The sequence below is a fragment of the Cryptomeria japonica genome, chromosome 3, assembly GCF_030272615.1.
Source record: "Cryptomeria japonica chromosome 3, Sugi_1.0, whole genome shotgun sequence".
Classification (NCBI taxonomy): domain Eukaryota; kingdom Viridiplantae; phylum Streptophyta; class Pinopsida; order Cupressales; family Cupressaceae; genus Cryptomeria; species Cryptomeria japonica.
This window is the reverse complement of record NC_081407.1, coordinates 37,460,246-37,473,729: the sequence shown is the minus strand read 5'-3', so window position 1 is coordinate 37,473,729 and position 13,484 is coordinate 37,460,246. Positions and strand designations below refer to the sequence as shown.

Genomic DNA, 13,484 nt, shown 5'->3' with positions numbered 1-13,484 from the left:
TCTAGTTTCATGCTTCAATCAAAAACATTTGTTGGTCTTTAATGTTGTCTTCATTTTAGTTGGTTCATGTCTCTCTTATTGTGAGACATTTTTTGTTCACTTTTTGATTGATCTATATTTGGATTTGAGCCCTTCTTGTGTTATTCAATTCATAGCTCTAGTTAAAAGCGCTTAGCTTAATCAAAACAAACTCATTTATTCACACTGTCAATTTCTTTAGGTTCCAAAAACTAAAGGCAAGTAAATTCCTCCCCCTAAAATTCATAAAAATCGAATCTCAAGTTATCATTCAAATATGAAAACAAATCAAATCTATAGTTTGGCAATTTATTCAACAAAATGAGTTGGTCAATACTATATAAGTGATCCAAATAGTTAAATAGAGATTTTAATTATTTGTAATCATCTTAAAATATCTTAGTTTTTTGGTGTAGAGAACATTATTAGTCAAACCAACATTAAACCAAGAGTTAAATACCTCAATTAATTATTTAAGCTATTTAAATTACTCTTGTTCTTAAGGTTATTTACTTATATATGTTTGTTATTAATTTATTTACATTAGCACTTTATGTAACTAGCATACATATCTTAAATACAATTTATATAAAATACGCAAAGAGATATCCTTTTGGGAACATATATTTAATTACCCGTTACTATTTATTATAAAAAATATTAATTAAATTTTTATTAACAAATAAAAAACAAATGTTTTTACATTTTTAAATAATTAGGAAGGATACCCTTACCCATTCAGGCAATTTATTATTTAATATTTTAAAGAAAATTATTTTTTTATAAGAACAATATCTTTATCCATATTGTTCTTATGTTTTTTATAAAAAGTGCACACATAGTTTTTATTTATTTATTTGCAATCTAGCTTTTATTTAACATTTTTATTTATGTTGTAACAACATGATATCATGTACAAAGCTCCAATAGTTATTAATAGCATTTGTTGATTTAATGTCCAATACTTTTAATAAAGTTGTTATTGTTAATGATGAGTATCCACAATTGAATGAAATGTATTTCTTTAGATCTAAAAAAATAACAAATTATGTAGTGTCACATCAGCTCACCAATAAAAAATGATTTATTGCACAACTACCTGGCTTAATTTTTATTTTGGGACCTTTTTGGACGGAACTTTCAAATATGCTGTTGTAGAAAAATGAGAATGATTTGAAATTTCCATGTGAGATTAAGAAAAGTGCTAAGTTTATAGAGTGCTCAACCTTTCCCCTAAATATCAAAATTCGTCATTCATATTCCAACGGAATTCCAAAGAAACTGAATTTTAGATTTTACTGAATTGCTGAATAGAAGTTGAAGGTGGAAGAATAGATGGCAACTATGTTAGGTTTAACATGATTTTTTAATTGTTTAAGATAAATTTCTTAATTTTCTTTAAGAGGTTTCTATATATGAATATTCATAAATTTTTAATCGGTTTCCTGCAAATTTAAACAACAAATTTTAAGTTGTTCAGGGCATAGTATTATTCAATAGCCTTATAGCTTCAATTGTACTTTTCATTTTGTAATCAGTTTTTTTTAGCAGGTGGTTAACTCTCATAAAATCCCACTTTTATATATATATATATAAGCAATTAAAAAAGCTTGCCCTGAGGCTTGTGCCACTCACTTTTCAAATTAAATAATGGACTCTTATATTATTCAGGAAAATAAAATATAAACTAAAGGTTCGTAACATCTTTACAAACTTACTCCCGAAGCAAAGAAGTCTAGCTCTAAAGGCATAATCACCTACCATACTTCCTCTAAACCTTGTTCTTTAGATGTATTTTCTTCTTGAATTGACACAAATATCTTTGGCACATGAGCAGAAGTACGCTATAAACTTCCTAAAACCCTTTGAATTTTCTGTTCTTGCAAACAGTGAATTTATTATTCTCCAATGAGAGAGACAAACAGAAATGTAGATGGTCTTTCATCAGGGTAATGACTGTCCAAGGCTGAAAATGGTACTTACTTTTTGCTAACAATGCAGATGAGTAAAACACATAACTCAATGAGAAGTTATTCTGCAACATCAATGATGAGGCTTCTTCACAATGAGGACAGGACATTTTGCATGATGTGCACAGTAGTCACTAACACTCCCCAGAAAAGTCCTGTAAAAAACAATATCTTGTCATCATCTTCCTGCTCACCCACTTTAAGCTTACATACAACAAAAACAAGACCTATTCCACTGAGGTCATTGAAGTTATTAGAGTAGGGATATATGTACCTTTTGATAGTGCCATAGCCATGACTCCCAATAACAAGAAAATCTACTCCAAACTTCTTGACTGCTTCACAGAGACTATCTCTTGCATCTCCTGATACGATTTTCTCCTCTACCTTGACCTGAGAAAACAAAATAATGTACTTCATGCATACAATCATCTTATTTAATGCTAATGGCATTTTCCTAAACTTTACTGATTGTTCTGTAATATTGATTATTTAAATATGCACAGGGCTTGTGAGCTAGGACTTGTACACGGCTTAATTGGGGAATCAGAATATCCATTTTAGACATCATAAACATTTATTTTGAGGCCTTCAAAGATCTTAAACTCCCAAATTGAAAATTGAAAATGTGTGGCATGACTGTGATTTGCCAATTATAAAAACTTGGAACAACATCCAAGTTATGAACCAAATCAAATTTGGACAGTGAGCCTTTCTCCTTAACAGGTGTCATGATGAAACACACCATCTGGTTTCTTATATCTATAAAGAATGTATTGCTTTTAAGCTAGTGAGGCTCAGGGCTCAAACTCACACCACATCAATATCAACTCCCCAAGACATGTTACAGGGTTCTGCTACAAAAGCCAAACAATCTCCAACAAATGTATTCACAACAATCTCTAGCAAACAATCTAGCAACTTGGTAATCATAACAGCACCTGGCAGGAATCACTCCAGTGCCACCCAATCTTGCTCAAATTAGAGGACCAATGGCACCAACTATGCATATCAGACAAGGTTTTCTTAACCAATTGAACTTTGGCTCAAATGTTGAGATTGCCTTATTGCGTTGAACTTGAATTAGTTCAATCCTTTTAAGATACTAGGAAACTCAGCCAGACAGGCCACAGAAATATATATGACTGAAGTGAGTTCAATCCATTTAAGATATTGGGAAACTCAGCCAGACAGGACACTTTTACTTAAATAGATTAATCCTTTTAAGATATTAGGAAACTCAGCCAGACAGGCCACAGAAATATATATGACTGTAGTGAGCTCAATCCATTAAAGATATTGGGAAACTCAGCCAGACAGCAGGAATTATAACAGCCCTGAAAACTACTAAAGGCTCCATAGTCTCAACACTCTTTTTACCTGAAAATAATCGGAAAGTGGTCTAGGAACAGAAAATTCTCATGATAACTAATCACATATAGACATTAACAAATAGGGGTATCATTGATGAACATGGCTACTTTAGGACTCACTCACCTGACTTCCACCGCAGATTTCCCTCGCCTTTTTCATAACGTCCTCAGAAACCCTCTCTTGATACTTCTCCAAGGACAGGGACACCTCAGGCGTGAGCACTGTCCCTGATCCACAATTACAAACACCAAATTTAATCAAGAAGGAACCAAAAAAATCATACACCCACAAAGAAAAAGAAAAAAATTCAAAAGAAAAAGGGGCGAAAAAAACAAGGTTGTAATCATAGGGAAAACAACTGAAAATTTTGAAAAACTCAACAAAATATACACTCACTTGAAACCAATATGCAAATACTGGAAAATAATGGAAGAAGCAAAGGAATGGGTTTGAATCTTCACATACCAGGTCCTCCAAGGCCTTCAAAAGCAACAGGAAGGCGCTTTACATTACACAAAATCAGTGTGTCAACAGGACCCAGCTGCAAATTATCCACGGCCCATTGCAAAGCGTACATGCTCTGCTCACTCTCATCTACTGCAACCAAAATTCTTCTTTCCTTAACACCCTCCATCACAAAGCCTGCTTATAATATACTGACTGACTGACTTGAATCTGCAGGATCTCCCTTGTACTAGATTCCGCTACAGTTTTGGATAGTGTATTGAATATGGGCAATTGTTTATATAGGAGTTTTTAAGACCACAGAAACGTGGAAACAAGTATTTCAATTCTGGGGGACTTTTATTTCCCAACGGCTTTGAATTCCAGTGGACAAATCCTGACAACAAACAGTCCCAAGAGGGTGTGCAGGGTAACTATTTTTTGCGGCGGAGAATGAGGAGGAGAACGTGGAGTAGGCTTGGGCTTTTAGAAGGGGGATCCACAAATAGACGAGATTCTGGTTTTTTGTTCTTTCCTTTTTTGCCTTTTTCAAAAGAATTGCTGTTATCTAGTTAGTTTACTATATTTGAGCTGTAGAAACTCACGAGAATTTGAAGAGAAGGAAAGTTGCTCCTTGAGTTCAGGAACATTCATCGTCATCCCAATTTTTCACAAATTATAATATTGAATTTGATTTTTTTTTTAATAAAAGAGGTAAAAACTTATTAATCACAAACAGAATTGCATAGCAAGAAGGTCCAGCAACTCTACAAAGGATAACAAATTACACAACTTTATTGGCATCTACTAATTGCTCCAACATATGAGACAAATCCAAAGATAACTGACTCTCACTCCTATCCACAATATGCCAACCTTGCATATATGTCTCTATTGCAAATTTTATATTTTATACTCATGTAATAGATAGTTTTAGAAATTAATTGTTGCTTGATAACTTACATGTCAGAACTATCTCAAGTTAACCATGTAGAATTTTGTATTTAAGGTCAATTGTAGGCAAGAATTAAATTTGATAGTTTAAAATTCTAGGAATGCTATATTATATGAAACGAGAGATTTTGGCAAAAGATAATAAATTCTAACGCTTTGTAGGTGTATATGTATCAAATCTATGATATTTTCTTAAAACAAGGCATGTCTTGCATTTGAAGGGCAATAATGAAAGAAAAATCATCACAAAAAGAGCTTGACATGTAGGGTTGACCATGAAACTTAGGTCCTAGTCATAAGTCATTAATTGTTATAAATTCTTGTATCTCATCATTCTAAAGTCTTATCATAAAATTTGTATCAAAATAAAATTGAGATATACTACATAACATCAACATCTTAGACAATTGCATACTTTTTTTTATATTGAACAAAGCAATTAAATAAATAATACAATAGAAAAAGCTTAGCTAAAAATATTTGTCCAAACATCAGCCACAAAGCTGCAAAATATAACCAGAATTTACATAAACTGAAGAACTTACAATGACAAGAACAATCTGACCAAACAAACAATAGCCACGAGTCTGTGAGATAAAAGTAGAAATTACATATGTTGAATACAACTCTTGGCATGACTCAACTTGCTATCCAACTAAAACTTCCTAATTTGTTCTTTAATTTGTTGTAGCAAAAGCATAACCTTCACATTCCTCTTGCATAGTGCTTGACTCTGTGAAAAAAGAAAAGCCATTTGAAGAAATATGTTAGAGTAAAGCCTTAGACTACCAATTGCCTGATGAAATTTGTTAGAAAACATAGCAGCACATCTATTCTTCCAAATGTTTTTAAAAATAACTTGCCGAATTGAATCAACAATCACATCATTTTGCATACCAAAACCAAAAATAGCTTATTTCCAATTAAGATAATGGTTAAAAATACCAAGACAGTTCCTCATTATAACAGGCCATTGATTTTTAACAAACAAGCAATCCCAAAATATATGTTTCAAAGTTTCCCTGTTGTGGCAAAGAGGACAACAAGCTGGTTGAACAATAATACATTTCAATCTATCTCCAACAGGTAGCTTGCAATGTAATATTTTCCAACGCAATACTTGAGTATCAAAATCAACCTTGGATTTTCATATTTGCTCATTCATTTTGGACCAAAACCTGGAGTTAAAATCGCATTTCTATTTCTGATTCAAACAAGGAGTAAGATGCCAATTAGGTATAAAGTTTCTTCAAAGGTAAGTAGTTGAAATGGCTAAAGAACAACCATTTCTTGTCCTTGAATAGATAGCATTCCTTGGGTTTGCACAATTTCCTCACAAGATCAACAAGGACTAATGATTGAATGAAAATTAGAAACTGTCTATAAATTTTTTTTCATAATGATCTTTGATGTGAGCCCATGATGCCCAATCAAATCTATCAAAATGCCAAAGATCTTTAAATTGCCTCCTTTTTTGAACAAGTAATGAGCATGTCTTGGAAGATTTATAGCTAAAGACTTATTATGGTAGTAAATTAGTTTATTCCACCATATTGGCATAGAAGAAAAGCTAAAACCATGCTACAAGGAGCAGTCAGTCCATTTAAAAAAATTACACTCTTTGCCAAGATTTCCATATGGATTGAAGAGGGAAGGAAGCTCTGATTTTAAAGAAAGGAGATGCATGCATTTTATCAAACCAAATTAGCTCTTTTCATTTCCTCTTAGTTGAAGCTTCCATGATTCATTGGCAAACTAAAATTTTCCACTTTTCATCCCCACTAGCAGCTCTAATAATCCACTTAGCAACAAGACAAAGACCTTGGGACTGTAAATCAATAAGCCCTAGGCCACCCTTGTGTCTAGGCTAGATGCAATGAACCCAAGAAGAAGCAATGAATCAAATAGTTCCATCCCATTTTGACCACAAAAAATTACGAATAATTTTAATTAGCTCCTTATAACCTTCTTTGAATGACATCCAACAAGATGAGTAGTAGACGTGGGAAGCAATAAGAATCCTATTAGCCACCTAGATCTTGCCAGCAAGGGATAGGAATTTATTACCCAACTTGAAAAACTTATTCTTGAACCTATTTAAAAATCAACCCCACATCTCAAAAAGAGATACTCCCAAACCAAAAGGGATACCAAGATATCTAGCTATTTCCCCATGCTTAATTTGTTTCCACTCTTTAGGAATCCATAAAGGAGGAGGGTCAGACAGAGTGTACCTTCGCATATTTTACATTGGAAAATGGGTAAATATTGATAAGTAGGAGATATTTTTCACAACAAGTCAAATTATGATATTGCTATCAGGGTTTAACAATGTAGTTTTTGAGTCAAACTCAATGACCCATGTTTAACATGTCAAAAAATTCTATTTTTTTTCCTAGAACACAACAATCCCCCCAAAGATACTTTTTTACACCACCTTGTTTTGATACAAATATACTCACATGTAAATAGGTATAAAAGAGTAAAGGACATATCCATGCAAAGATAGAACATTCTACAATTAATCCACAAATGGAATCTTGTCCTTGTGCATCATAAAGTTACATATTAGATCTATTTGGATTTACACAATGCATATCTAATTGTAGAATCAAGAACCTAATCATTGAGCACAACATGGTCCAAGTTAGAATGACCATATTATGGTCCATGTCATAATGACCTCCATTAGAGTTTTGAGATGAAGAATCACCCAGAATGGTGGTCTTAATAAATCTTGAAAGAATATTTCCAAAAGAAGAGCCCAAAACCAGTGAAGATTCATGGTCCTTAAAAGTGCAGGTAAGCTTCACCCCTTCCCCTTCAGCCTCACTTCTTCTGATACTAGGAGAAATGCACCTGGAACCAGCATCGTCTGAGTTAATTTATCCCTCCTCCAGATCATCTTCCATATCTTCCTCCTTAGTATCAGCCGCCTCAACAACTATAACAATATTTTCTTCTTCCCCCTGTACTAGGGAAAAACATCAATCATCTTTTTGGTCCTTCTCCTTTGTATCACTATTCTACACTTCCTGTATATTTTCAGTATCATTTTCCTCCCGACCTTTCTCCTCAGTTCCCTTAGTATGCTCAGAGTGATGAGCATCCCCTCTGACATTACTATCCCTTTGGGCCTCAATAGTATTGCTAGGAAGCTTGTTATCTTCTCTAGCATTGCTATCCACATGGACCTCATTAGGCCTTTCAGGCTTGTCATTGTCCTTACTACCCTGATCCCCATTCAACACTTGCTTATACTTCCAAACCCTAGGTCCTTTAATACCGTTTTCCTCTATCTTATTGTTCTGAGGGCATCTCTTTACCCAATGTCTAGCCTTCTTGCATAAGAAACAGACAAAAGGCAGTGATTCATATTCAATGACCTGGCACACCGATCCCAGCTTCGAAATGAGATCAACTAAAGAAGGAAGATCCTTAGATCTACTAAGCCCCATGAAAATCCTAGCGTAAACCATTATTTTCCTAGAAGTTGTCATAGGATCAATAAAAAGTAGCTCCCCAAACACTCCAGCAATACCCTTAAAGATATCTTCATGCCAATATTCTAAAGGGAGCCCCAAAAGTTTCACCCATACAAAAACAATTTCAAAGAAGGCATCTGATATATCTAGATTAGGAGCCCATTTTTTTAGGATAAGGGAAGATCTTCCCATAGCCCATGGCCCTCCACAAAGGATGACCAAGATATCTTCAACATAAGAGAACACAAAGGAGAAAAAACCCCGTGGAAGAGCAGAGATATCAACATGTCCTTTGAGCTTCCATCTACGACTTGCAAATACCCTAACCACATCAATGTTGGGTCTGGGTCCAGAAAATTTTCCAATAAGGGTAAGCCCCATAATAGAAATATTATGGTCTATCACTTGATCTAGAAACAAAAGAGCCACCTTACCACTATCCTTATCACAAATGAGAGAAACATGGGGGAAGGAAGACTTCCCAGTGGGTTTGACTCCAATAAAAAATGCCTAGTGATTCTCTGTACCGCTAGCAAGAAAAGCACACTCAGTAGCCCCCTTGATAGGTTGATTCAACTGAGGATCGCATGAGGCTACCCTATCACATTGTCCCTCCTTAGAAGGTACCTTCTTGGTGGCCTCGTCACCTAGGTCCACCTAAAAATCAGCATTTGGGTCCCCACCATCTTTAGATTCGACATCATCCTAATTAACCGAACCACCAACTGGTAAAGAGGATGGAACACCAGCTCTTGAACACCCCAGTGGAGATCCAACAACAACCGCTTCAACCCTTCCAAGACCACCTTGAAACCATCGCTCCCGCTCCATTGGGATCTTGGTTTAACATCTGAAATGTTACTAGCACATGGTAGTTCATGCAACAACTTTCAATCTTTCTATGAACTGTTAGTTTTGTTAACTGTCTCATAATGCTCATTTCTTCATGAATGGATTAAATTGGTAACTTTGATTAGATAAATATTGTTTTTGCATTGTGAATTGTTAAGTAACACCGTTAAGGAACCTTAGAGGATAGTTTAGTATTGTTATGTTGCTTGTGCATATGAAGTTCATGATATTATCTTTAATAGAGCTTTGTATTAAATTATGCATTAAGATGTTTAGAAAAAACTATTTCACATCTTAGATGAGTTAGATACTTGGATCCTTTGGGTTCCTTGGCAAAGTGTTTCATATAATATTAGAGCCCGCATTGCAAACACTGGGATCTCTAGTTAAGATTGTTTTCTTAGTCTTGTGTGGTGTATTATAGTGTTTGCATCTTCTTCTTGTCCTTCTAGATTTATGTTTGGGATAAACTATTAGGACCTTGGAGCTTTTAGATGTTTATGTTTTGTGCTCTCTTTCACTTATTCTTTTTGAAAATCATAATTGTGTATTCATTATTGGTGCATATCTCCTTGATGTAAGGAATTGTTATATGATGCTTTGTGTCCTTGGTGTTCCTTGTAGTTTCTAGTACTTACTTGAATGCTAAAGGTGGTTTAGGCATATAAATGGTCATATTATAGAGGAAATGGTATGTATCCTCTTAATCGATGTTATATGCTTAGGACTAGCTTATTAAGTTGGAATAATGCATTGCTTTATTTATGTATAGTGGGATGATGTGTTTGTGTTTTACATATAAAATTGACTTAGTATAGATTATGACGCATAGGTGAAGTACTTGTATGGAAGATATCTATATACACTTTTATAGTGGTTGTATTATATGTCTCTTCTCTTCTTCTCTTATTTTGATATGAAATATATGGATGTTTACTCATGATTGTATTTATAACTAATAGAACTATTGTGTGTTTGCATATGTAATATGTATGGAAGAAAAAGATTGTTTGTATGGAGCTCATCTTTCAGTTAAGATTTAAGACTCTTAGTAACATCTGCCATGTTAGGAGACCTTAAGGAATGTTGTGTTGGCATTGTGTTGTCATTGATGTCAACCGGTATAGGATGTTAACGGTATCACTGACATTGATGTTAGCTAGTGAACAAGAAGCTGTCGATATGATGTTACATACAACCAAGGTGAAGAGATTAGATAGTGAGCATTGGTCATGCTGAAGTGGCATAATACTGCTCGATACACCAGAAGAGAAGTAGGAGTATGAAATCAGAGATACACATCGGACATGCACGGTGTGCTACCTAGACAGTGAAGGATGAATGAGGATTAGAGATGATGTGTTTATCATCTTGACAAACCAGATGAGAGTAGAATCAGGATGATGAAGAAGAATGATGGAGAGTCTGCAGGAATATACATGGGATACCGAAATACTAAAGAGAGGTTGATGCAGAATAGTTGGAGTATGATGACTTAGTGTCATCAACGTGTCTCACCGACAAGAAGGAAAGCATGTTGCCCTCTGCCAGACACATTAACTAGAATTTGCATTGGTGACAGTTGACATGTTATGTCAACCGATGAAACATCAAAGAAGATACAAGGAAGATAAGGTTCTCACCTGATAAAGATGGAGATCGTTGAGTGTTGATGACATGATGTCATCAAGAGTGGTAACCGATATGAAGGCCCACTGGTAATATTGACATGGTGCAGGTGCAGAAGAATCCTACCTGATGAGAATGTGTGTGTATTGGATTGACATGTGTGAAGACCGGTTTGAGGGTTACACTGACAGAATGGACAAGGTCATGACAAGAAGGACAATTGGCAAGGTGTCATAAGCAAATAGGGTTTTCTTACCAGTAGATGAAACCGGTTATGTGGGTGTTCGGTGACTAGGCATGAACCAACAAAATAGTATGATGAGGTGGATATCGACAGTGATACCACATAAGGATGAAATGGCAAACATGCATGAAGTGGTGGATAAAACATGTACAGGTCGGTGAAGTAAGGTCGGTGAGGTAGTTGTGATTGGTTCGACATTAATGGTGACTACAAAGATCAAGGTAGAGTTTCAGAGTTGTGCAGCTCGAGATCTAGGACATGTTGGTTGTGCGGATCGAAGTTGGTGAAGGAGACAGCTGGGCCATTTACGGAGATTGACTGAGAAAAGTCGACAGAATGGTTGCAAGTTGCTGAAGAAGGCATGTTCTGGAAGGCATGTAAATGGCAAATATGTACAGATAGACATCTCTGATTTGTGATCCGATCAGATTTGATTGGATTTGGTGTGTCTCATGATCAGTGGAGAAAACCCAAAGGTGCCAAGTTTGAATTGGTTTTTGGTGGAAACTCTGGGTTATAAATAAGTGAGCCTGTGAGATAGATGGTGTGGCTGAAGGGAAGAAGATTATGTTGTTGCCAAGTGACTAAGTGTTATTTCTGCACGTAAAAGAAAAACATCCAAGCACTCAATAGATACCTAAGAAGAGAGTAAGAGTGAGGGAGATTCACGTTGAGTTGTTCAACTAGTAGAAGAGAAGAACCGGTAGTGTCCATATTGGGAGAGCAAAGGCAAAGGAAACTGCAGAGTAGGTAGGCACAAAACAGACTAAGTATAGTAGCAGTGGAGAGTAGTAGAGTGCTGAAGGAAATGGGAACCGACAGAGAGAAAGATGAAACAATAAGCAGTAGCAGTGAGGAGAGGGAGGAGTGAGTAGAAGAGAAGAACCAGCGGATAGTGACTAAGTTGGTGAAGATTCAGTCAGAATGTGCAGAGAACTGGTAAGGCTGAGGAGATGCCTTACTGGTAGGGAAGATTGTATTGAGTTGTTACAAGATTCACTTGTAACTAGATTACCACCTTGTATTTGATGTTCTATATTGTGAACACTGAGTTATAGCTCAGTGCAGGGGTTGTAGCTCCTTGGGTTGGTGCCCTAAAGTCAGGGGTTGGTGCTCCTTTGGGTTGTAGCCCATAAATCAGGTAGGGGTCAGTGCTCCTTGGTTTGGTACCCTAAAACTTGTAACTGTGTCTTTTATTGTGAGGCTGGATTGGAGCAGTAGACTTCAGCAGCATTTTTCATTGAGGTTTTTCCCATCTTGGGCTTTCCTCGTATATGCTAGTGTTATGTGATGTCTCCTTGTGGGTGTTTGCATTTGTGTTAGTTTCCTCACTAACTAGTAAGTCTGTTCATAGTTAGATCTAATAACCAGTATGCTCACATATGATTGCTAAAGTTAAATGAGTTGAGAACCACTGATTCACCCCCTCCCCCTCTCAGTGGTGCATTGTGTCTAACAATTGGTATCAGAGCCTAGGTTCCTGTGTAGGGGAAAAAGCGAGACTAGGTTAACATTCCCTAATCCTACCTTTTGACACACATTACGAAATACGAATGAGCCTAGAGGTATCACACAATTGGCTACTTCTTCTTGTGAAAGAGAGAGCCACGGGCTACCTATTAGGATTTCTATTCCTTCGTTGAAATTGAAAGATCAAATGATGCAAGTTCAATTCCTAATCCCAAAATGCAAGTATGAACTAATAACAAGATTGTAGAATTGAGATTAAACAATGAACAGCTGTAAACACAAGGACAAAACAAGAATGCAGATGCGTACCCGGAGTCAAAATTTGATTGAAAATGTTCGGGACGGGGGCGCGGGCGCCGCTGTCCTGATTCTATCTCGAAAACTGCACCTAAAACTGTTGTTTTGCACTCTGGAAAACTGTCGAAAAATGTTGTCTGTCCGGAGGACCAGGGCACCCAGTGCCTCTGTCCCAGGGACCAGGGCGCCCAGCGCCCCTATCCAGGTCTTTTGCTCTGCAATTTGATGTGGAGTGCTGTCTCGACCTGCTTTTCCCGGATCTGTCACCTGCGGCGTCGTCCGAGTCCCGAAACCTGCACTTATATCTGAAAATGGTATGGGTGGCTATATAGGGTTTTGCCTTAGTCAAACCCCCGCTTCAGTGATTTCCACCTCCACAAATAGCCAAGTTGTATTGTAAAATGTATTGTGTGTGTAGACCTAGTGTGTGTGCAAGGTCCTAAAATGCAAGCAAGCAAACTAGAGTAACCTAGAAAGTAAACCCTAATTGCTTGTAAATGATAATGTAAATGCTCTAAATCAAGATGCAAAGTGATCTAAAGCATGAATAAAGGATATATTGAAACTTATGCAAAGACATGAAAACAACATGAAATCATACCCAACCCCCAAGGGAGGAGTACAAGCCAATCTTCAGTCGGTAATCTCCTATTGTTCTTCAATGTCTTCCAAGCCCTAAATGGATGAATGAAATTGATAAATGCTTGATAGAAGGATGTTGAATGTTGTTGAAGTCTTCAAAGATCT

At 36.2% G+C, this 13,484-nt stretch overlaps 2 protein-coding genes across 2 annotated transcripts; both read right to left on the bottom strand.

The window, feature by feature from the left end:
• Positions 1–1,653: 1,653 nt before the first annotated feature.
• On the bottom strand, positions 1,654–4,403 carry LOC131050937 (universal stress protein PHOS32). The gene is made up of 4 exons (XM_057985258.2): positions 3,828–4,403; positions 3,486–3,589; positions 2,263–2,381; positions 1,654–2,143 (listed from the first exon to the last, which is right to left on the bottom strand). The coding sequence occupies exons 1-4, from the start codon at positions 3,994–3,996 to the stop codon at positions 2,062–2,064; spliced, it is 474 nt and encodes a 157-aa protein (XP_057841241.1). The 5' UTR covers positions 3,997–4,403; the 3' UTR covers positions 1,654–2,061.
• Positions 4,404–7,786: 3,383 nt separating this feature from the next.
• On the bottom strand, positions 7,787–8,626 carry LOC131050928 (uncharacterized). The gene has a single exon (XM_057985247.2). It carries the CDS (start codon positions 8,624–8,626, stop codon positions 7,787–7,789), a length of 840 nt encoding a protein of 279 aa, XP_057841230.2.
• Between the last annotated feature and the right edge of the window lie 4,858 nt (positions 8,627–13,484).

Excerpts from the sequence above, each read along its gene's own strand:
- LOC131050928 (XM_057985247.2), bottom strand. The coding sequence starts at position 8,626 with ATGGGGCTTACCCTTATTGGAAAATTTTCTGGACCCAGACCCAACATT.
- LOC131050937 (XM_057985258.2), bottom strand. The coding sequence starts at position 3,996 with ATGGAGGGTGTTAAGGAAAGAAGAATTTTGGTTGCAGTAGATGAGAGT. Across the intron at positions 2,382-3,485 it reads AAATCTGCGGTGGAAGTCAG|GTCAAGGTAGAGGAGAAAAT; the intron begins GTGAGTGAGTCC and ends TTGTTTTCTCAG. Across the intron at positions 2,144-2,262 it reads GGCTATGGCACTATCAAAAG|GACTTTTCTGGGGAGTGTTA; the intron begins GTACATATATCC and ends TGTTTTTTACAG.